Genomic DNA, 26177 nt, shown 5'->3' on the forward strand with positions numbered 1-26177 from the left:
CCCTCAGGTAAATGAAGTAGCGCAGGACAAAAAGATCACACTGGCTAAAGAGATGATGAAAAAGAAAGTAGCAGGAAGGAAGAGAAGGCACGACAAAGGAGTGATTCTGACTAGTTTCACAGTAGGTGACCTTGTTCTTGTCAAAACCAAAGAAAAATCTAGCAAAGTAAATGAAGAGATTAAGAAGTTTTGCATGTGAGTGATGGTCCTTTCAGAGTGGTACACATTGCCCATGACAACTCTTATGAATTGGCTTACATGAAGACTAACAGAATTTTTGGATTAAAGAATATTATTGATCTGAAACCCTATGTATCACCAATTAGATGTTTGAATATTGATCTGTGCCAGTTCAAAGCACTTTTGAGCTTGGGTAGTATTGCTTTTGTTAGGAGAAAGGAGTGTACATTCAACCAGAAGTAAGACCTACAATGCAAGTAGGGGGTTCAACATTCTGAGTTGGATTCATTATGTGGTGATAATGCTTACCCATTAAAGAATTTCTGTCAGACAAAGAGGTAAGGTAAACAGAAAATAAAAGGTGTCAGCAAATATCGAAGAGAGTTGCAGCTTATCTGTAAACATTACCAACTGAAGTAATCAGCTCATTGGTGTAGCAGCAGAGGCAATACGCAGTAATGTTGTTTTGAATAGTAATTAAGTTACATGATGGTGACTATTCTTTTTTCATAACCTAATGATGCTATGATATTGTACATCTTGAGTTTTTGCTATTTTGCAAATGGAAAAGAAACCAAAATCTTTCAAGTTAACCAGTTTCAGATAGTTATAACTTAGAGTAATGTTTTGTAGTGTAATGTGTACTTGATTTTAAAATTTTACTACTCACCACCTTTCGTACTATAGTCAATTTTAGTGCTAATTACTGTGACGCTATGAGAACTGGGTAATGTATCTATTTATGTAGTAATGACTATCATTTTAGTGTTAAACATTTTTTCTTAGACATAAGTTATCTGTAAAAGAATGAGTACTAAAGCAAGGTATTTTGTCTAATTTTTTCATGTACTGTGGCAGAGGAGAACCACCTCCAAGGAAACTGATAGCAGTGCATTTCTTTACTAACTGCCACTTGTATCTGTTGAAGGCATGGACAACTTAATGAGAAAATGTGTAAAAGCTCAGTAAAAGTGTGAAAGTGCTTGTGAAAAATACTAAACATTCAGCAAGTGAAATTTTCTGTCTAAAAAGTGAACTGCAATGTGCAGTGTAATTTAACTTTTTACAACCCATGAGGCAGGACTTGTACAAAGTGATATGTATCTTAAAATGTAATCTTTGTTTACCCAAAAAGGACATCACTTACGATGAAAATGCCTAAATTCTATTAAAAATATAACATGTAGATATTTTGTGATATTGTACGTAAATTGTATGTAAATATTTTGTATGGGGATTTTCATATGGTCAGTTCATATAAATAGGAATTTTGCAAAACATATATACTGTAGTTCTGATAAGATTTTGTAAGTAATATTCTTTTGTGTGTAGAATGCTAAACCCACTTTCTGGTCATTGAATTCCCAGTTAGCTATTTGCAATATCTATCTGTCAATTCAATGAGGGGATGATGTGATGAAGCAAGCTGGGATAATTTTTACTTCCCCTCTTGTTTTGGCATCTGCTTCCTTAAAATTTCATTTTTTCATGTATGACTAATTACCATTAATATACGCGATTATAATCTGCATTTTTCATAAAAGAGAAAGGCTGGCCCTCAGTTTTAAAGAATATAGCACCAGATCTAATTTTATGATTAGTTTGTGTATGTTAACAATTTCCTAATTTATTTGGACTATTCCTAGTTAATATCCTTTGTTATAGGGTTAAATCAGTAATTGTTTCATAACTTAAATTCTGTTGCTGATGTATAAACAAATATTAATTCTGTACTAATTATAAACATTTGGAGGAACAACTAATAGTATTCTTAAAGCATCTAATTGGCTCTATTCAAAAACATGTTAGCAATGCCAGACCTTAATTAATTCCAAAGTAACTAACAGTTTTGCCAAAAGTATTGTTTGCATAATGATATCTGTTAATTTCATGATTTAAACAAATAATTCAGCTTAACCTTTGTAGTAGAAGAAACTGATAAAAAGACACAATTTTTCAATGTAGGCAGTTAATTGAAGGAGTTATGTTTTAACAGTAATTTCTGTAAATTAAACATCGAACAATGTGTAGTTTCAGTGTCTATTATTGTGAGGATATATAAGGGCCCAGTTTTTGGTCTAGAGGCAGTCAGTCCACGACCGAGTTTCAGACAAGAAACTTGTGTTGGTTAGAACAACAACAACGCATCAACTTAACTGTGAAATAAATGTTACACCAATAGGTCATGTGTTAATGCAAGGACAATGTCTGTTCAATTTATTTGAAAGACTGTGAAATGTGTGGTTAGGCTTTTACTGCTCATAGATGTTCAACAGTAAACTACTGTAGCAGTATGTGGATGTTTGCCTGCAACCTATTAATGAGGCTTATCGAAAGTTAAACAATAATTAACTGGCCATATAAATGTGTATTATTGGGTGGTTGTGAACAGTGAAAGTAAAGCTACATTATTTAAAGTAGTCAGTGTTTGACTTTCACCCCCATTTTCCAGCCAGTATAGCAACACAGTACATCGACACAGAGGGCCATCAATGAGGAAATAAAGCCAGTTGAATGGAATAGATAATGTCTTGAAAAAAAAGCTATAAGATGAATACGAATAAAAGTAAAACATGGGTAGTAAAATGCAGTCAAACTGAATCAGGTGATAATGACTGAATTATATCAGGAAATCAGACATTAAAAGTAGTGAGTGAGTTTTGCTACAAGGGCAGCAAAATAACGGACTTTTCTTGGTACATTCATTCAGCTTTCCCAGCTGTACAATCTGCTACACCACATATTAAGTAGATGTTTGCACGTTGCTGTAAACAGTAATGCTCCATTTTGAAGACCAATCCTGATATGCAAAGAGTGATAAACTCTATAGTGAGACATTGCAGATAATCATTATTATTATTATTTTAATTAAACATGCTTCACCTGCATTGCTTATTCAGTGCTAGGAGGGAGCGTTGTGAACAACATATTAGAAATCCTGATCTGTGGGGTGCGAGTGTTGTGGTGATGTGAAATTTTAAGGTCCATCTTGCTAATAACTTGAAGACCACAGCTCCTAGGGAAAATTTTTCCCAATGGAAAATTAAACTACATTAACTTTCCTACAAAAAAGATCCTATTCATTTGTTTTTCTCTAGAACTAATAATTTTCACATTATATGGGATGGAAAAACCAAAGACTATTCAAAACATTGTTGTAATGGTATAGAATTACTCTTTAACTTTAAAGGAAGTGGATTAACAACAAATATTAAATCTATGTATCAGGTAAATGGTGTTCCAGGGGTGTAACAGAGTGAAATGGAGATGTGTGGGGTAGAAGTGCAAAGGAATGTAGGTCATCAGACTGTGTTCATGCCCTTCCCTCCTTCATAGGTCTGCAAACTGAAGATTGAGCAGGTGATTCCCCACTCTATCTGCCCTATTACGTCAGAAGATTTCCCACAGTGCACTTATGAATCACTGGGGGCACACTGCACGGACATGCCCAGGGAACGTTTATTTTTCACAATTTGCATTAACATCACATGATGTTTAGATATGCGTTACTAATAACATTAAGACAAAAATGCATATGGAGAGAATCTGTGCAAATCTCTGCACTCTGTTCTACAATGCTCGAGAGGATTTATTAATTTAGCATATGGTCATACAAACTGAACTGCAACTTACATACATGAATTGCATAATTTTACAGAACAAACAGAACTAAACAATTAAATCTACAAATTAATATCTAAATTTTCAATCCATTCAAGGACTACTTCTGTCACCTCAAAGATATCATTTAGATTTACTGGGTAAGCTTGGCTGTTACAGTTTGTTACAATGTGTTTGGTGGTCTGATGTACAGTGCAACAGACATATTGTGAACATGAAAGGTGACATGTAGCTTTGCACTGGTTATTCTGTTGTTAAGATGAAAGCAGGTAATTTTAGTCTTCACTGTATTTGGTGTTACTCTCCACTTATTGAGCTATTGATGCATAGTATTCAGATCTGCTAGAGAGGAAATCAATTCTTAGGCATCCCGTATGGCAGCTGTAATCTTCTTTCAGGAAAGACAACTTCCTCCTCCAGGGATTCTCAGTTTACAGAAAGACTATACCTCCACAGCATTTACTGTCCAGTTCTCTTATATGAGTAGGCGGCATAATTTCACTTAGCACGTGATAGAGAAGATACTTTCAGTGTATTCGATGAGTACGTTTTGCAGTTGTTAAGTGAGCTTTTGCATAAATCACATTCCAGTAAACAGTGCTGAGAAGTGTTTAGTTTTATATGTGTGATATTGTCGGAAACCTTTGTAGTGATAGTGGGAAAAAGAATGGATTGGTAAATGTGACACCTTGTTGTTTATCACTGACAGTATACTGTAAAGCCATGTAACTGTGTTGTTGTCACTAGGTGGTGAATTCATGAATGATCAGAAAGTTACTGCACTTCTCTCACCATTACCTGTGCTACCGGTAAATTGCATAAATCTTTTCCATTCACAAATTGCTGGCTCTTGTTGAGATGGCTGAACTTACAGGAATGACTTACCACACATCCACATTATATCTTTCAAGATAGATGTGAATATGTCTGATGGAATGAGACTGATTATAGTCAAGACTAGAACAGTATTCTGTTGTAATGCATTGCTTGACTTACATTGAAATATTTCAAGTCCTGTAACACCTAGGTGACCTACTTCCATTGTAGAGGGATGCCACTTAAGCCTCTGGGTCTCTTCAGATGTTGGGAAGATTGACACTTGGGTAAACCACTGCTTACCCCTCATGCTGTGAAAAGTATTCCAACAGTGATAATGGAGACACTGTAACTGACATTGTCGAATACATAGTGACAGCATGTTACACCTGGAACAGGCTCTTCAGTGTAGTATACAGTTACAACTCCAGCTGTTGAGATTTTTGACATAACAGCTCATTTAACAATTGCAAATATGCAACACTTATTAAACTGAAAATAACCACAGTATACAAATATGAGCTCAGTGAAGTTATTTTGTCTATTTAAATAACAGAACTAGACAGGAAGTTCTCGGGAGGTCTAGTCTGCCTGTAAACTAAAAATAAAGCAGCACTCATAGTGGGGTTAGTTGCCTTTCCTGGAAAAACACTACAGTATGACTATGAATCAATTTCCCTTCTAGCAGTCAAGAACAATGTGCAGAGATTTATGTACATTCTGTCCATGTGTGTTTCTTGCATTAGTGTTATTAATAACTCATATCTGTGTTCCATGTAATTTTAATGCATTTTGGAAAATAATCCCCTGGGCGTGTCCGTGAACTGTGCTGCCAATGATTCACAAGGTGTGCTGTGGAGAGTCGGCATAACTTTGTGTGACACCATATAATTGCTTTTTGTGACATAGTGGGATAGATAAGAGTGGAGAAACGCCTGCTTGGTCTTCAATTTGCAAACTGATGAAGGGGGCAAATGCATGACCATAATCTGTGGACTTATCTTCCCTCGCGCTTCTACCCCACACATCTCCCCTACAAACCTCACTGTGTTACATCGCAGAGTACAATTTATCCCTTACCATGCCTACTGCACATAAGTTTCTTATTTGTTGTTAACCCCTTCATTTAAGGACAAACATTAATTTTATATGGTTAAAACAATATTTTTACTAATCTGCTAATTTTACATTCCCTGAAATGCACAAACTATTATTCCTAGAGAAAAAAAGAACAGAACCTTTTTTGTAGGCAATTTAATGCAGTTTATTTTTGTACTGGGAAACATTTTTCCTACAAGGTCCAGTTTTTAAGTTATACAAAGAAACAAAGTTACCTCTAGATGCTGCATTCCCCACCCCTTTCCAATGCTCTCATTCCAGCAATCAGGAATTTTAGTCTGTTGTTCAGGTCAGTCCCTCTGAGCACTGTGCAAAAATTTGTGACTGAAATGTTGTTTCCCTAATCAATCTTTTTTGGTCTTTGTTGGCTGGACTATATTCCACCAACCCACTCAACAGTCTTTTTTTCCTCTCATTTTCCATTCGCCTTCCCTCCCCACCCTTAAACGTATTGACTGCACCTAGCAGCCCTACTCTGTCCCAACCACATCCCTGCAATCTCCCACAGGCAGCACTATACCTTCTCCTACCCCTACCTCACTCTCCATCTCAGTCTCCACTCCAGCCTCATCCTTATCCACATCACCCACAGAGAGTTTTTCCCATCAGGTGCAGATGTTGTACACAGTCCAGTCTCTGTGGCCACAGACAATGGTCATGCGTGTGTGAGTTGTGCTTGTGAGTGTAGATTAGGTTTAGATTAGATTAGATTAGATTGGATTAATACTAGTTCCATGGATCATGAATGTGATATTTCGTAATGATGTGGAACGAGTCAAATTTTCCAATACATGACATAATTAAGTTAATTTAACAACATACTTAAGTTAATATAACAACTTTTTTTATTTTTTGTGGCTTTTTTAATTTTTTTTTTCTTAATTTATATCTAAAAATTCCTCTATGGAGTAGAAGGAGTTGTCATTCAGAAATTGTTTTAATCTCTTCTTAAATACTTGTTGGTTATCTGCCAGACTTTTGATACTATTTGGTAAGTGACCAAAGACTTTAGTGGCAGTATAATTCACCCCTTTCTGTGCCAAAGTTAGATTTAATCTTGAATAGTGAAGATCATCCTTTCTCCTAGTATTGTAGTTATGCACATTGCTATTACTTTTGAATTGGGTTTGGTTGTTAATAACAAATTTCATAAGAGAGTTTATATACTGAGAAGCTACTGTGAATATCCCAAGATCCTTAAATAAATGTCTGCAGGATGATCTTGGGTGGACTCCAGCTATTATTCTGATTACACGCTTTTGTGCAATAAATACTTTATTCCTCAGTGATGAATTACCCCAAAATATGATACCATATGAAAGCAGTGAGTGAAAATAGGTGTAGTAAGCTAATTTACTATGATGTATATCACCAAAATTTGCAATGACCCTTATTGCATAAGTAGCTGAACTCAAACGTTTCAGCAGATCATTAATGTGTTTCTTCCAATTTAATCTCTCATCAATGGACACACCTAAAAATTTGAAATATTCTACCTTAGCTATATTCTTCTGATTAAGGTCTATATTTATTAATGGCGTCATACCATTCACTGTACGGAACTGTATGTACTGTGTCTTATCAAAATTCAGTGAGAGTCCGTTTACAAGGAACCACTTAGTAATTTTCTGAAAGACAGTATTGACAATTTCATCAGTTAATTCTTGTTTGTCAGGTGTGATTACTATACTTGTATCATCAGCAAAGAGAACTAAGTTTGCCTCTTCATGAATATAAAATGGCATGTCATTAATATATATTAAGAACAACAAAGGACCCAAGACTGACACTTGTGGAACCCCATTCTTGATAGTTCCCCAGTTTGAGGAATGTGCTGATCTTTGCATATTATGAGAACTGCTTATTTCAACTTTCTGCACTTGTCCAGTTAGGTACAAATTGAACCATTTGTGCACTGTCCCACTCATGCCACAATATATGAGCTTGTCTAGCAGAATTTCATGATTTACACAATCAAAAGCCTTTGAGAGATCACAAAAAATCCTAATGGGTGGTGTTCGGTTATTTAGATCATTCAAAATTTGATTGGTGAAGGCATATATGGCATTTTCTGTTGAAAAACCTTTCTGGAAGCCAAACTGACATTTTGTTAGTACTTCATTTTTACAGATATGTGAAGCTACTCTTGAATACATTACTTTCTCAAAAATTTTGGATAAAGCTGTTAGAAAGGAGACTGGATGGTAATTGTTGACATCAGATCTATCCCCCTTTTTATGCAAAGGTATAACAATAGCATATTTCAGTCTATCAGGGAAAATGCCCTGTTCCAGAGAGCTATTACACAGATGGCTGAGAATCTTACTTATCTGTTGAGAACAAGCTTTTAGTATTTTGCTGGAAATGCCATCAATTTTTGCTTTTAAGCAAGTTTATTATTTTCCTAATTTCAGAGGGAGTTTCAATCAAATTGCATAGGTATGGCCTCTTCCATTAACAGCCTAGCATCTTCTAAGGAACACCTGGATCCTACTATATCCACAACATTATAAATATTTTCAACTTCTGACTTTTTGTTCATAAAGTTTTCATTCAATTTGATGGTAATACTGTCTTCCTGTGCTCTTGGTTGACCTGTTTCTCTTTTAATAATATTCCAAATTGTTTTAATTTTCTTATCAGAGTTGCTGTTTCAGACATGATACACATACTTCTGGATTTTTTAATAACTTTTCTTAATATAACACAGTAGTTTTTATAATGTTTGATAGTTTCTGGGTCACTACTCTTTCTTGCTGTCAGATACATTTCCCTTTTCCGGTTACAAGATATTTTTATACCCTTAGTAAGCCATGGTTTGTTACAAGGTTTCTTACGAGTATATTTAACTATTTTCTTGGGGAAGCAGTTTTCAAATGCATTTACAAAAATGTCATGAAATAAATTATATTTTAAATTGGCATCAGGTTCACGGTACACCTCATCCCAGTCTAACTGCTGTAGGCTTTCCCTGAAATTTGCAACTGTTAAATCGTTGACTGAACGTACTACTTTGGAGGACTGTTTAGTATTGCTGAATGGAGCTATGTCATATATTGTAACTAGCTGTGTGTGTGTGTGTGTGTGTGTGTGTGTGTGAGAGAGAGAGAGAGAGAGAGAGAGAGAGAGAGAGAGAGAGATCTACTTCAGAAGAATGTCTTTTGGTTGAAAGCTGAAATGTGTAGCGACTCAGTCTCTCCTCTATAAGGTGAGTGGAAATCTATCCTTTTCATAATTTGTCAGTATTTCCCCTAGTTACAGACTTATGCTTGTCCTCTAATCAATCCTGCTTAGCTGTTATGGACGTTCTGGCAATCTCATTTTTAGAAGTTTGTATTGTGTTTCACCTGACTCATTTTCTGCACTTTTATATTTCTTCCTTCCATAAGTCAAATCTCTAATGAGATCCAAGGATTTCTACTAGGCCTTATCTTTTTACCTAGTTTATCCTCTGTTGCCTACACTATTTCCCATCAACAAGCCGACCACTCACCTTCTACTCTATTCCTTTCCCCCCATTTTAATCAGACATTGCCTAATGCTCCATCTGAATCTCTCAACAATCTCAGTTCTTTTGATTTATCCAGGTGACATCTCCTTAATTCCCTACCAATCTCTGTTCCTCTGGCATCTGCCACAGACTCAACCTGTACCAGTAGGTCTTCCTCTGATCCTACAGGGGCCCTGTAAATCACAGATTTCATAAGGTCCCACAGGTATCACCTGGAGAGTTCAAGTTGGGAGAATGTGCAGGCCAAGCAATAAGGCCACCGCACTCTATCTACTGTAACCCAAATTGTTGATCTACATGATCTCAGACTAAATGTGGAAAATGAGGTGGTGTGCTATAGTGCTGGAAGAGCATGTTTTGCTACACATGCAGTGACACACATTCCAAGAGCCTATGCAGTAGACTGTCAAGAAATCACAAGTATGCAGCACCCACAAAATGCGATGGAAGAAGGTATGGATCAATCACACGTCCATTCAGGAATCCGGCCCAAATGTTCAGACAATATCGGTCAGGAAACCCAGCGTGATGTATACGCGGACAAGGAAAAAAAATTCCTGGATTTTTCCCAGATTTCCCGGTTAAAAATACACTTTCTCCCGGGTGAAAAAACACTTTTTCTGTGTTAAGTGACAGTGTATTTTTCCTTGTCAATCCTTTGAATGGTTATGGTTTTATACATGGGCATAGAATTTCCCGGTACTTTAGAAAATGAAACTCAGGAAAAAAGACATGTTTTGGAAATATCTTTGAGTGCAGCAACATGCACACTGCATATTTTCATATTACGAAAGTGTACATTGGAATTCCATCAAACATTGCATGTTACTTTCCGAATCATTGAAATCGAGATTGCGATGTGCTTTTGTAAGCCAGTCGTAGCTCATGTCACGTGATCCTGCCAGCCGATGACAGCAGATATTCAGAGCATAGGACACGTGATGTAGTCAGCCAAAAGCAACATCACTGTTAAGTAGCACGAACACACAAACAGGGAAGGTTAATTGTTTAAATTAATATACATAGTGTTGCTACAAGAAAAGCAAAGCTTTCACATATAATATTGGTCTCTAAGGTTAATAAGCTGCAAGAGAAGCTAAGCTTTCACATGTAATGTTGATCGTTTTTGTGCGTGTTACACTTAAAGATATATCTCACAAATGTGCCAGTAAAATTTTTAATAACGACATAAATGTCTGATCTTCAGGGTTCGCAATTCTTCTAAATGGCTCGTCATCAAAGAGTTTATTTTTAAATGAGAGTAAAACACTCTGTGATTTAATAAATTCATGGTACATTCTCGCACATAGTTCAACTTACGTAAAAGGATATTTACTTTGAAAGTAACGCTTTTCAAACCACCATTCGCAATATTTTCTCGCGAACTGTTAAAAATAGTTTCGTTTCAGCAGTTACCGGAAAGCGCAGATAACAGGCGACACAGCGCTTGTGCAGCTATCATGAAGTAGGAAGTCCGTATGTACATACATACGTGTAAAACATTGAAAGATCATACACTATGTCATAAAAGGAACAAGACATCAGAGGTTACTCCAGGAGCATCGGAATTTCGTGAACCATACTAAAACGTGCACATTTAATGTGCATACTTAAAGAGTACATTCGTATGTGTAGATTCCCAATGAAGTAGACCTTGACCTGATATTAAGCTTTTCAATGTGGTTTTCGGGATGTCAATTTTCTTGGAGCAGCAGTACTGTATTATATCATGTTTGGTTCTTTATTATGGCATAATGCCATACACGCTAGAAGATGAAGAATTGAAATGCAGCCAACAGTTGAAACTAGCCAGTACTGTGGAATTAAACATTTCGTTTCAAATACATTGACTGCCTCTGCGGAAAAGGTCAATAAAAGTCAAATTTCTTTTGCAACCAGACAAAAATAACTTCATTGTTCAACAAGGCGATTAATGCTTGACTGTCAGAATGGTGGAAATAAAATAAAATCTGAAACTAATGACATATTTTAGCCTTCCATGACATTTGCGAACCGGGTCAATACTATTAAAAAAAAAAACGACTTTTCAAAAACATGTTCATCTTGTAGCGCACATCTTTCTCAAAAGTCTGAAACATAAAACATACGTGTTCAAGGGAATGTAAGACATAAGTGTGCAAAAGTGCCACACCTCTTCATAAAGCATTCTTCTACCGCACGTCACTGTATTTCGCTCTGTGGAACTGAAACGTGTATATTTTGTAATGGATGCCATCAAACTATATTCAGGACAGTGGAAATTGAAATTTCCTGCTCCCAGTCGGCCAGTTTGACAGCCTGCCTCTCTTTCAACAAAATCTTGCAATTAATAGTGGATGGGATTATTTGTAACCCGGAGAACAAGAACTCTTTAGAAAATTTGCACTCCTTATTGCCTATTAGCTAATAACTTGCTGTTTTGTGTGACATAAAATTAAATATAGGATACATAAAACCAATAAAGACAAGTTATAAGCAAGAAAAGTACACATTTCTTCAATCCTTAGCTCCTAGCATTTTTTTCTCTCTAATCTTGCTACAGCTTTGCATAGCATGCTTTCCTTTCTGCGAAAGAATTATTACCTCATCAAAGAGCGTCAAACGTTTTGCTACACGAAAAATCAAAATGTCATTATCTAATACTGAAAAAGCTGTTAACACAAATAATACCCAAGACTGGTGTGGTTTCTCGATCTGATTACGTCTCTTTTGTCACTGTCTGCTAGATAAAACAATTTAGTAACACCCTGTATATTTATTTTCAAATGAAAATGTTAATTAAAAAATACTTAATCATAATTTTTAATAAAACAACTCAACTGCCTTTACCTTCAAGCAGAACACTCCAAACAGTTCCGTAATCCACATTCTGTCAACTTCCTATATTTCTAGTACTCATCATCGCATCCTCTGTCATTGCATGGAGTACAGCCTCTTCAAACTCAGGTGTACATCACAACTATGGAACACCACAGTCAGCCCTAGTGGCAGTTAATGTAACCATGTCTGTGGCCTGCTGGTACACCATAGCACAGAGGAGGAGGAGGAGGAGGAGGAGGAGGAGGAGATTAGTGTTTAGTGTCCCATCGACAATGAGGTCATTAGAGATGGGGCACAAGCTCGGTTTAGGGAAGGATGGGGAAGGAAAATGGCCATGCCCTTTGAAAGGAACCATCCTGGCAGTTGCCTGAAACGATTTAGGGAAATCAAGGAAAACCCAAATCATGATGGCCGGAGACAGATTTGAACCGTCATCCTCCCAAATGTGAGTCCAGTATGCTAACCACTGCACCACCTCGCTAGGTCGTAGCATAGAGGGAATGCAAGATGGCAGGGGTTGTGGAAAATGCTCTGCATACAACTAACAAGTTTTGCCATACAATAACATCATGGCAATGAATTCCACCAATGTGTAGTTCATCATGGTCAATAGCATCACAATAAAAATGAAATTTATGTACAGCTTGCATTCTGTACTGTAGTGAATGATTGCTACTGTCCAGTAGTATAGTATGAACAAAAACCACAAGCACAACAGTAGGCACAGACCTCTCTGGGCAGATCACAAACTCAACAGAATGGCATGTAAACAAACCTGTAGTGGGCGTGCGACATCTGGTGATTGGTGAATGATGTAATTATTACCCTAGTCAGTGATACCGAAAATGCAGGTGATTTGAATATGTGCTGTGGTATTTTAAGTGTAGTGGGAAAATGGTACGTTTCCAGACAGAAGTTCTTATGTAAAACTTAACCTCCTAGGTACCCACCACGTGTCCTCAATGTCTGTGAAGGGAATTTAGTAACACCCTGCATATTTATTTTCAAATGAAAATGTTAATTAAAAAATACTTAATCATAATTTTTAATAAAACAACTTTTTTGCTTTTAATTACAAATCGCATAAAAATGTGATTATTCACAATAAATTAAACTTTGGTATAAAAGTGCAACAAAACATCAAACAGAAGATAAAATACCTCTTTTACACACACACACACACACACACACACACACACACACACACGACACGACACGACACGACACGACACGACACACACATGCTGAATAGGTGTCTGATACAGCTTGCTTCTTTATGGTGGTATGAAGGTACACTTGCATTTTTCCCTCTTCTCTTTAGTGACTTCTCTATAGCTTTTAATTCTTTGTTTCCCATTTCCCAAGAATTTATGATTAACATCCATATTTCAACTGTTTCATGCTAATGATCTGGTAATTTTCTCAATTAAGTTTGTGTGTAAAAACATACTGAATAGAGCTTACCCCATTCATTATCTTCATGTACAACATTTTCCTGTGAATGCTTTTCTACACATTCCTCAGCATTTGCTGTTTGAGGTTTTGCAGCTTCTTCTTGCTGTCTTTTCCTACAAAAATTATCTTCACATGATGGGTTAGGGCGCAGTTTCATTACTGGAAAGAAATCCTGTAGAGCACTGTATCCTAGGTAGTATGTTACTTGACCAAAACCTAAAAGATACCTGAAAACAAGGGAAAGGTTTTAAGATTTATGATGTAATATTCTTCTGAAAAGCTCATAATCGACAGATTAACAAATCTAGTAATGTAAGTAAGCATGAATACTCAAGTATATTATTTTATTTATTTCACATGTAGAAAAAGTGACTTATTTGAAAGCTATTCCTTTGACTTTCCAGGTTAAGACAGTGAACTGCTGCAGCAGTCAATTTCTGAGAATGACATTTCAAGAACAGGAGGTCTTTAAAGGTTTCAGCAAGGGATGGGTTAACTTCTAGTCACTAGCGGGCCTGATTCACATACTTAAGTTCTTGGGCCTCATCACATGACGCAACAGCAGTGCTTCAAGTGGATAAAGTCAAAACTATAGTGTCCATGACGGCAACGTTTATCAGGTAATGCGCTGATATAAGGGGTACCCCTTTTCCACATACCACTCCAACAAACATGTGTAAAAACGTGTTTTTGAGAGTACATTCGTTTTATGTTCATCCCATCTTTAGATGTTTACAATTATTTACATGTCGAAAATACTTTTTCCTTACTTTGAGATTTTACAATAGCTATCTTAAAAACTTCCATTGCAAAATTCAAAAATGTCATTAGTAAAGAAACAATATTCAGAGCAGACAAATGAACATAAACATCTGAAGATGGCCTAGCAGGCATCTTCAAATGTCATCACAGAAACATAAACACTTATAAAAACAACTGGTTGCAGCTAATTTATTATAAATTTCCTTCAATTTCAGCAGCTGCAGTGCTCTAAAACATCACAGCAGGCAAGAACTATTTACTAATGCTCAATACATATTGGTAACCGAAAGTATTTTGTTTGGTATCAACACAGTTTGTCAATATTTCTAGTATTGACAACACAATACTCACCCTAAGATTATTGTTATATTGATGAGTGAGCTCCCTAAAAGTTACATTTCCACTACAGCAGATGATAGGCACGAATCATACGTTCTTAACACTGCACAAAATGGACAAAACTGCTCAAATGCATGAAACCAGAGCTCACTAAAACTTTTAGTCTGTACACATAATAAGAAAGCAGCACTCTTGTGGTGTGATCATAGGACTTCTAACACATAAGTTCAAAAGTATATTACCTGTGTTGTTTATGGATAATGTAAATCAGCACTAAACTTTCCAACATGCCATCACAATAAATTATACCTATAATATGCCTATTCAAGAGAAGATGAATATTATCATAGACAGAAACTGCCAAAATTAAACACAAAACTACAAGACAGCTAAATGTCTCTCCCCCATAAATTTCTTCCATGGACCAGACTGAAACGAAATGCAGGTCAGATGCAGCCTTTGGGCCATTGGTTGTCCACCAAAAGATCATAATGGCAACAGTCAGGCACCCAACATGAGACTGTATGCCAGGAAAAAATCAGATTATTCACTCTTTAGATGCTGCACATGAAATGAACAAAAATATATGAAAAGCTGCATATTACTGTAATTTTCCAAAAATTTCAACATTTTCTACACACTACGCAACTCCAATTATGGTACGAACATCACCAGCGTTCCTTTTACCCTTGAAGCTATAAATCCAAGGCATCAGATTTAATTTTTGATGGAAATTGTCAGGTGGCATTACAAGTAATACTCACCATTTTGTAATGCCTGTAAGCAGAAGAGGTTAGACTATTGTACAAAAGGCAGAGATTGTGTATTGTTCCCAGAAATCGAGTGTTCCTGTGACACCTATATTCTCATGTCCACTTAAGCACCTAGTATGCTCAGAACAATATGTTATATTGTCAATAGCAAAGTAGTGGGCCTGCTTTGGAGAGTAAGTGGCTAAAGAGTATATGGGGATATCAGCTCAGGGTAAGAGATATGATGCAAAAATAAGTACTGAAAATTGGGTGACAGAGAAAAAGTCAGTGTTTCACTAGAAGTTTTTTAATGAAATATTCTTTCACATTAACAAACAAAAATTTTAGTAGTGCACATGAATTAAATGTATCTGGGAAAAGTGAGTGTGATTTTGTGTATGTGTATGCGCGTGCAGGCATGTTGGTTTTTCTCTACAGCCACTATAAGCACAGTACTGCAAAACCAATTTTCCCACAGTTCATGAGAACGTGTCTACCACAATGAGCATATTGGTTTGTGCAGGGAGCAACATGGCCACAACCTGTCAATGTTGAGTTTGATTTCCTTTAAGAAAGAATTGGCCTTCGTATAATTTTAAACAGTGTTTCAGAACATCATGGAGGAGGCTAAATATAGAAGCCCCAAAGTCTGTACCACAGGAAACCACAAAAATGCATTTTAACTTGGAGCAATCTTAGTAAACTTATACTGCACAATTTCGAAAGATTTGGCGACAAGGTACAAATATGACTACAATAATCTGTGCCAAAAAATGGTGAACATATGGAACATGTTTTCCATTCGGCATCTATCGATGCTACAGCAATTACTTTGATATGAATTCTGCGCCAATATTTACCAAAACAAATGTGTAATAATCAAAAGCAAGTAACTTTTGATGTCCTATGTATAATTTCACAATTAATACTGTTGACAATTTAAACACCTACATTTGGGGGTGTATTAAACTGAGTGTACAAAGACAAAGTAGGAGAGCACAGAATGTACTTACTTGTCATCCCACCATCATTATGGAAACTGATCAGTATATGGTCACAGAAAAATAACAGCTGAGATGAAGTATATTAAGAAACCCTGTTGGTTATTGAAATTGCAACATTATGAAGGATAGTAAATAAAGAAATTTTTTGTTTATTATGTGTATACAATACAGTAGGAAGAATACATCATTAAATTTGTAGATGATTGGTTGCACACAGAGTGTGATGTGTACTACAAAGAGCTGCCACTCTGGTTGGTTGGTTGCATGTTCCATAGAACATCTGAACAATTTAGTGGGTTGTTTTTTTTTTTTTTTTTTTTTTTTTCCTGGCTATCAGTTTTTAAGCAGAAATTCTTCAAGGGAAAAAAAGAAGTTGACCAGTAGAAATGATTTTAAATTAGATTTAAAACATGCTTCACTACCTGTCAGACGTTTTATGTTATTGGGCAACTGATCAAATACTTCTGTTGCTGCATATTGAACTCCTTTCTGAGCCATTGACAGGTCATTTTTTCCCCTCTAGTGTTGTAGGTATTTACATCACTGTTTTCTCAAATTGTGATGGATTACTTACGATGAATTTCATCAGCAAATATGTGTGTTGTGACAGTGCAGTTGAAATGCCTAGCTCATTGAAGACATATCTATATGACATCCATGAGTGAACACCACATATTATTACTGCTCACTTTTGCGCAATCAATACTTTCTCTCTTGGAGATGAGTTAGCTCACAAAATCATTTCGTATGTCACTATTGCGAGGAAATATGCCAGGAGGTTACGTTTGTTTCCAAGACTAGCAATTATATGAAGAGCAAAAGTGGCTAAACTTAATTGTTTGAAAAGCTCAGCAATATGCTTCTTCCGGTTCAAGTTTTCATCAATATGTACACCCAAAAATTTGGAGCATTCTACACTATTTACTGACTCCTGCTCGTGTTTTCCATCAATTGTTGTTATGAGTCTATTTATTGTACAGCAACGAATGTAGTGTTTTTTTTTTTCAAAATTTAAGGAGAGTCCATTTTTAGATGGCCGCTTTATAATTCTTTGGAAAATATTGTTTACCAGCTCTTCTGTTGCTTTGTCTCTAAATAGAATTCATTATAAAACTAGCATAATCTGCAAAAAGTACCAAGTTTGCATGTTGAATGTTAATTGGACGAATCCTGTAGGACTTCCTTTGTTATTTTTTTCCCCCCAGTCACTAAAATATTCTACCTTCCCAACATCATCTGAATTATTCAGCACAACCTTTTGCATTCTGTTTGTTGAGTATGATTCAGACCAACTGTGTGAAAAGCCATCAATTCCATAAGACTTGAGTTCTTTTTCTAAGAGAGTATTATGATCTACACAATCAAAAGCCTTGGAAAGATCATAAAATATATCAACTAGCAATATGTTAGTATTTAAGGCTTGTACTGTGTGACGAGGGAATATACAAATGGTATTCTAAGTCAAGCAATCCTTCTGGAATCCAAATTGTGATATCCTACGTAAATTGTTTCCACTTAATTGTGTGACTACTCTTGAGTATATTACTTTTTCGAATATTTTGGAAAAAGATATCAGGAAGGAAATTAAATGATAATTGTTTAAGTCTGTCTCTTCACCCTTCTTATGAAGAGGTTTAATAATTGCACGTCTTAAGCCGTCTGGAAAAATTCCCTGTGCCAGTGATGCATTGCACATACCACTAGCAACATTGAAACTTCCTGGCAGATTAAAACTGTGTAACGGACCGAGACTCGAAATTGGGACTTTTGCCTTTCGCGGGCAAGTGCTCTACCAACTGAGCTACCCAAGCACGACTCAAGTCCCGTCCTCACAGCTTTACTTCCGCCAGTACCTCGTCTCCTAAATTCCAAACTTTACAGAAGCTCTCCTGCGAAACTTGCAGAACAAGCACTCCTGAAAGAAAGGCTATTGCGGAGACATGGCTTAACCACAGCCTGGGGGATGTTTCCAGAATGAGATTTTCACTCTGCAGCAGAGTGTGCGCTGATATGACACTTCCAGGCAGATTAAAACTGTGTGCCGGACTGAGACTCGAACTTGGAACCTTTGCCTTTCGCGAGCAAGTGCTCTTCCAACTGAGCTACCCAACCACGACTCACGCCCTGTCCTCACAGCTTTACTTCCGCCAGTACCTCGTCTCCTACCTTCCAAACTTTACAGGAGCTCTCCTGCAAAACTTGCTAGTTCTGCACATTACTTATTAAGCTGGAACAACTTTTCTGAATTCTGTTTGAAATTCCATTAACATCACATGAGCTTTTGTTTTTTAGAGTTTCTGTAATTGTATTAATTTCAGCGAAGGATTTGGCGCTACTTCTAGTTACTTAAAGTTTTGTGGAATGTCATTTTTAATACATTCTCTTGTTTCTTCAACATAATCATTTAATCTTATATTCACTGCTATGTTTAGAAAGTGATTGTTAAAAGTACTTGCAACTTTTGAGTTATCAGTGACAGTACTGTCATACTGAGATTGTCAAACGGGTAACAGGACAACCAGTCAGTGTGCAATTATTATTTTTTTATCTGCATTATTTAGAAATGTTATCAATCAGTGTACTACTATTTTGACAATATTATGAAAAGGATGGCTTGCTACTCATCATATAGTGGAGATGTTGGGCCACAGATAGCACAACAAAAATACTGTCGCAGAAATAAGCTTTCAGACACACACAAGCAAAAGCAACTCACATATACATGACCACAGTCTCTGGCTGCCAGAGACTGAGTTCGTGTATGTGTATGTTTTGTCTAATTTGCATGAAGGCCTTTTTGTCAGAAGCTTACTTGTTTGACAGATTTTTTTGTTGTGCCTACCTGTGACGTAAAATCTCCACTACATGATGAATAGCAGTCTATACTTTTCATAATATTGTCATTATTTCATTGTTCGTACTAATATTCTACCGCACATGAGTTTGAAAACTACCTACCTACTTCAGCTGAAACACCCAAATAATAATTCTAGTTCATTTTTCCTGTCCGTATCTTTTAAAGTTCTCCATCCACATGGTTGCATCATGTTCAGAGAGGCACAGAACATCAATAACTTCAGAATTTTCCACATTTTCCAGGCATACAGTAAGCTTATCTATTTTGTTTTTCACTCTCTAATGTTCTGATGAAACATATTAATTTTATTTTTCTGGAAACTGTTACGCATATTAAGGTCCTGTACTGCTCTAATTTGATTCAATACTCTCTATCTGTAACCCGACACTATCATAAAAAATATGCCCCTTTCACTGTAGTAATCATACGTATTTGGTCTTGTTTGCTTGTGACTCCCTTATACTTTCTGCAAGGTGCTCAGGTAATCTTTCCTTCCCCCTCCTATTTGGGTGCAGCCCATGTTTTAGAACATCCCCATCTCCTAGCCACAGCAACAGGCACAGAACAGATAAGACACTTTGTTTCAGTCAAAAGTAATTCGCTCATCTCTTTCTTCACACAGCTGACAGCTGTGTTAACTCAGGACTGGTCACGTTGATGCAAAACCTCCACAAACCCCACGAGTGTGTGCTGTTTCTGCTCCAGCTCACCTTTAATGCTATATTCTAAGTTTCTAGTCATGCTGTACCCTCAACATCAAAATCTCTGTACAAAGCCCCTATGTTCTCTGTCTCCTGGCTTAGCTTGGAGCTAGGTTTCACAATGCTTGCGACCTGGTATTCTACAACTAGCATTTCCTGTAGCAGTTAGTCTACATCTCTCCTGTGACTACTCCCAAGTAGCAAGATTCTCTTCTTTCTACGTGACTTTTTTACTGACCTAGCCTTAAAGTCATTCTTGCAAGTCTGCTGCACCCTATTAAGCTTAAAAACTGTTGTGGTTCTTCCCCCATTTCAGGTAAGGAGTCAAACTGATTGTTAGCTGGAATTTGAAACATAATTTCTGATGTTTTCTCCTTTCGTCTATTACTTGTCACCTTCTCCCAGCTCCCACAGTCTCTTTCCCCCTTCACTCTATCTAATTCAAAATATGCTATTTCTAATTGTGCCTAGAGGGCACATATCTTTCTTCCTTGTTCCACGATTTTCTTGTCTCAACTATATAATGTACAACTCCATGCAAGGGCCTCATCTGACATTTTGCTAGTGAAACCCCAACCCAGAGCCCACACGTTTCTACCATAACAATTAACCTAAGGCAGCATTCACATTTGTCATGCATGATGCTACTCTTACAGTAAACCAAATAGCACTATAAACTTAAACTGTAGTAAAGTAATAACCAGTAAAAACTTATATTTTGGTGAGCTTTGGAGCTACTTCTAGGTGTCGGGCAGAAATAGAATAACATGTTCAAAGTTCATTGAACATAAGTAGTGCCAGACATGAAATGAATGAAAACTATAGAAGCACAATATTTTCTAACACTGTCAAATGGATGCTATCAGGAAATTATTTAAAACACTGTAATGGATCCATGAAAAAATGTGACAATTATCCAGCAAGCAGAAGTTAACACTTTCTTGTAAACACAGCATCAATTTTCATTTAACATAGATTTTAGTTAATGGAAGAAATGAAATGAAAAAAAGCATGGTATTTCTAACAACAGTATTAAACAGACAGAAGTTGGAAATCATGGAGAGCACCACACTGTATTTTTAAAAAACTCATAACACTATGCCATTGCTGTCAACTGCCAACTGCTGGTGGCAACAATACCTCAAACTCGAATGGCCGTCAAGTTTAACTGAGTCTGGGTAAGAGATACATGTATGTCATTCCATGCTACTTCATCTCTGTGCTAGAGTTGATTGTAGTGGCGAGCAAGTGGTGGCGAGAGGAGGGAGGTGTGTCAACAGTGGTGTATCCAACAACAGTAGTAGGCAAAGGAGAGGCACTGTGTTATATCTTGAGATGAGTCCCAGTTCTGTGTGCAGTATCATGAGGGAGGTGTCAGTGTGCAGAGGCTCCAAGGAGAAATGTCAGACTGCATTAGCTGTCACACAGGCCCAACATTTCGTGTGATGGCACCATTGGGTACATAACACAGTTACCTCTGGTTTGCACAGCTGGTAATCTGGACAGCAGACATTACATTTCTGATGTGTTAAGGTTAGTGACTGTGCCCTATCTTTGATGTGTCCATGAAATCAGCTTTCAACGAGATAACACAAAACGGCACATTGACTGTGCTGCTTTGAATTACATCAACACAGAGGATATCTGACTCTTGCCCTGATCAGCTTCTTTTCTAAATCTCTCGCCAGTTGAAAGCAGATGGTCATGGGTTGCCAAGAGATTACAATGCCACCACTTGCTAGCCGCTAGGATGAATTATGGCATAGAGATGAAGTAGCATGGTGTGTGACATGGCTGTATGGTCCTGCATGGTCAAGTGAATAATGTCTGTCCTCTTGGTACACAAAATTCTGCCTCAGCTTCAACTTCTTCGCTGTCTTCTTTTGCAGTACTGATCATTTCTATGAACCCTAACACCAAATTCAGACTAATTCAGCTTTTACTTGAGATATCTTTCTGAGCATGTCTGAAAGATCTACGGTATTAGTTTTGAGCAGTATGTTGTACATAACAATGATGTAGCTGATTAATTTGAAATTCTAACTTTGCTGCTTAAGAATTGACCACATTTCCTGTTTCAGAGTGTTCTCAATATGAATAAATTTGTTATAACACATCACAAAGCTTTCCTAAGTTGAAATGAAGTCCTTGTAATGCTTCAAACCTGCTCTCCCATTGGGTAGTACGACAATGACTTTAACAGACAATCCAGATAGTATTAATAAGTATTTGGCAATGTGGGTTGTTTCTAGGAATGAAATGATAATTAAATAGACACCCCAGCTGCAAGCAGGCGTTGATACACTTCATAGGGGACATGTTGAAAATGTGTGCCCCGACCGGGACTCGAACCCGGGATCTCCTGCTTACATGGTAGACGCTCTATCCATCTGAGCCACCGCGGGCACAGAGGATAGTGCGTCTGCAGGGACTTATCCCTTGCACGCTCCCCGCGAGATCCACATTCCCAACATGTCCACAACACTACATTCGTAGTGCGCCTAATAGATGTTTGCCCATCATACTCATTACTCATGGCAGATTAATCTACCAAGTCCCGTACGAGTTCGGGCATAGCGTGTGCGTTCGCACAAGAAGGTCAAAGGCCGGAAACCCATATTTTTTAACTATATATATGACGGTAGTATCTGTTCCCGAAAGAACAGTTACCGTGGATGACCATGCAGCTTAGCTAGAAATGTCCCCAATGAAGTGTATCAACGCCTGCTTGCAGCTAGGGTGTCTATGTAATTATCATTTCATTTCTAGCAAAGCTGCATGGTCATCCACGGTAACTGTTCTTTCGGGAACAGATACTACCGTCATATATATAGTTAAAACATATGGGTTCCTGGCCTTTGACCTTCTTGTGCGAACGCACAAGCTACGCCCGACCTCGTACGGGACTTGGTAGATTAATCTGCCACGAGTAACGAGCATGATGGGCAAACATCTATTAGGCGCACTACGAATGTAGTGTTGTGGACATGTTGGGAATGTAGATCTCGCGGGGAGTGTGCAAGGGATAAGTCCCTGCAGACGCACTATCCTCTGTGCCCGCGGTGGCTCAGATGGATAGAGCGTCTGCCATGTAAGCAGGAGATCCCGGGTTCGAGTCCCGGTCGGGGCACACATTTTCAACATGTCCCCAATGAAGTGTATCAACGCCTGCTTGCAGCTAGGGTGTCTATTTAATTATCATTTCATTTCTAGCAAAGCTGCATGGTCATCCACAGTAACTGTTCTTTCGGGAACAGATACTACCATCATATATATTGTTTCTAGGACTTCTTGCACCTTCATTCACTTGTCAACTGAGACTGTGTGCTGCACATGGGATGTCAAAGGTACAAGAGTATTCTTTTCTAAGGTCTATATTTTTGCCTCTCATATCCGCACCAGTATCATTGGGATTTTATCACACATATCTTGCAAATCAGTGTTGCACGATGATATAAAAATGTAGTACAAAGTAATTAGCTCCTAACCACTGGTATCTGTGATACGAAAAAAGCTCAAAAATGTTCCTTTACTTTAATTTTTTTCTGTATAGGGATAAAGAAACACGAATGTAACAATTACTGAAACCTGTTCTGTGTGTGCCAAGCCAGAAGTGCAGTTTAAAATAATAGAAAAGTATTTTGATTATTTTAAGTTAAAAGTAATAGTTCTTTCATTCTTTACCCCAAGAACTAAGCAATTTCATTTTGGAATTTGTGAGCAAGATAATGAGTCGTCTGAGACTGAGCATTTTGGATGCAAGCGATGTGATCTTTTCACATTGTTTATATATGAAATACAATAAATAATACAGTAGGTTTGTACAATAAATTAGTAATTAGCTTAGTGCTAAATTACCTATTTCTTTTGTGTTCTGGTGACCCATGTGGTGAATGCATCATACAATATGGAATGAGTCAGTTTTAAAAATTTAGTTGTTGTTACGTAAATTTGTGGCCACTCCTTCCATTCATCTCCACTTGTAGCAGCAGATGCCATGCTCCGCTGACTGAAAACCAGCAATCAGCAAAGCTCCTGCTGATCAACGTACCACCGCATCTCCTCAGTATCCTCGTTGGTCATTTCTGCCGCAGGTAGATCTTCGACTGCCATGCTTTCTGGGAGTCACGAATGCTGAAGCATCACTCAATCAGTCTCTGCTCTCATTTCAAGTAGGTAACATTTCCCGGCCATGCTCTCGCAACTCGTTCCGTGCAATGCCATGTGGCTCACACGATTAGCTGCCACATCTTGCCAGAGCTTGCACTAGCAGCAAGATTTCACATCCACGTCCTGTTCTGTGTTTGCCTGCATTCCACTTAGCGAAAGACCTATCTACAGGCATCACTCCAGCAAAAGCCCTGTGTTAATGTAACCCATCTCAGCGCTTGTCTTCTTGCACCATCAGATGAGATCATACAAAATACTGTAAACTATATAATAGTTCACCCTCCTCAAAGACTCTGCCACGAGCGAGAACCCCACTTGCTTACAAGTTTAACCATTAAATTTTGCTGTAGTACTTAATTTTTAGCAATAAATGCCTAAAAACAAGCTCATGTGTCTCTTTCAGTATGCTTCATTATTTTTTGTTTGTCCTTATTAATTAGTATGCCTCTATAAACATGTTTGCTTTTAGGAGTACAGAAGGAAACTTTTAAATCGTTTATTCACTGGTGACCCCCTCTAAACCAAAGTGCCAAGTCTCATAATCAGAAAGCACTGGTTCTTCCTTTTTATTATTCCGATTGACACACCTCACATGGATGCAAATTCAGTTTCCGTTAGGTTGGCTAGACTTATCCTGCTCACACCCCCCACTCACCGCCTGCCTCCTCCCACACCATCCTGTACTCACAGCCCCCACCCTCGTTACGCACCGCCACTCCCTCCCCACACTCTTCCATGCAAGCCCTCCCAATGTGCACACCACCATGCGCCTCCTGCACCCTGTGCCACTCCCCACCTATCCTCGCTGCCCACTAAGTGGGTGCCACGCACTATCAAATGCTCTGGTACCGCACACTTTTACAAGTCACGTTTTACTGTGCAGTGCACTGAACCCTCCTTCCCTCAGCAACAAACAGCAAAGATTGTATTTCTTCATCCACAGTGTTCGTGTACTGCTTACCTTCTTCTCCACAATATTGTTTGCCAGTACCAACCCACATGATGCAACACACTACTCACACTGCTAACTCACAATATTGCTGCCCACTCCTGTAGTGGTCATGCCCAATGTGCTCTCCAACCAGCAACCTCCCATACCCTTCCCACCCCCGCACCTACAAGCGCTTCGGAGGTGTCAGAACATCGCACACAACTGTCAGCACTACAGAACTGCTTGACTCAGCTGAACAACAGTGCAATGTGCCCAACACAAGCCATCTCTGCAGACACTTCCCTCAGTCATGTGGCTGCCCACTTGCTCCCCTTCAACTTGTGAAACCCATGCCTGTCGGGTACTTCTATTGCAGCAGTTTTTGCAGGGTGCTCTATAATGAGTGATGCAATGAAATTTAGAATGGTTTTCAGTCACCTCAACCCGACTACCACCGCCCAAGTCCATTACAGCCACCTCCTTCCAGCAGTGACACTAAACTGAAAGAGTGCATCGTATCCAGTTTTGCACCGTCGGAGTTGCAAATGGCACATGATTTGTTATCATCCAAGGGTGTGGGAGGGAAGTGGTGGTGCATAGCAAGGGTGGGCACCGTGAGTGGAGGATGGTGTGGGAGAGGCAAGTGGTGAGTGGGGATGTGAGCAGGATGCATCCAGCTGACCTAAAGGAAACTGACCATGCGAAATGTGCCATTTGTGGCGACATGCACCCATCCCTGTTGCTACATCACATCCAAGCACTCGCCAAACCACACATCCTCTACAAAGACCTGCTCCTAAATTGTTGGCTCATGCACCTTCCTGCCCCCATACAGGCTGCTCTGGCCTAACATGGTCCCTTATCATTACAGGGTGTATACGGGGACAAGGAAAAAAAATCCTAGATCTCCCGGTTAAAAGTACACTTTCTCCTGTTTAAGTGACAGTAAACTTTCCCTCAGAACTGTAAAACTTATCAATCTTTTGAATGGTTTAGGTTTAATAGACTGACGTAGAACTTCCAGGCACTTAAGAAAGCTAACACACCACAGGAAAAAAAAAAAAAAAAGCGTGTTATGGAACGAGCTATGATGTGCAGCAACATGTATGCTGCCAACTTTCGTATTACGGAAGTATATA

General features: G+C 38.0%; 1 protein-coding gene and 2 non-coding genes across 3 annotated transcripts in view; 1 reads left to right on the top strand and 2 right to left on the bottom strand.

The window, feature by feature from the left end:
- LOC124793832 (ubiquitin-like modifier-activating enzyme 5) overlaps window positions 1–26177 on the bottom strand; it is a 122486-nt gene that overhangs the window by 27254 nt on the left and 69055 nt on the right. The window contains exon 6 of the mRNA XM_047258051.1: window positions 13532–13749. Within this exon, the coding sequence (XP_047114007.1) occupies window positions 13532–13749 (218 nt within the window). The remainder of the gene's footprint in view (window positions 1–13531; window positions 13750–26177) is intronic.
- On the bottom strand, window positions 22269–22343 carry Trnat-ugu. Its single transcript has one exon. It is a non-coding gene; the product is annotated as a tRNA-Thr (tRNA).
- On the top strand, window positions 22993–23067 carry Trnat-ugu. Its single transcript has one exon. It is a non-coding gene; the product is annotated as a tRNA-Thr (tRNA).

This window comes from Schistocerca piceifrons, chromosome 1 (genome assembly GCF_021461385.2).
Source record: "Schistocerca piceifrons isolate TAMUIC-IGC-003096 chromosome 1, iqSchPice1.1, whole genome shotgun sequence".
Classification (NCBI taxonomy): Eukaryota; Metazoa; Arthropoda; class Insecta; order Orthoptera; family Acrididae; genus Schistocerca; species Schistocerca piceifrons.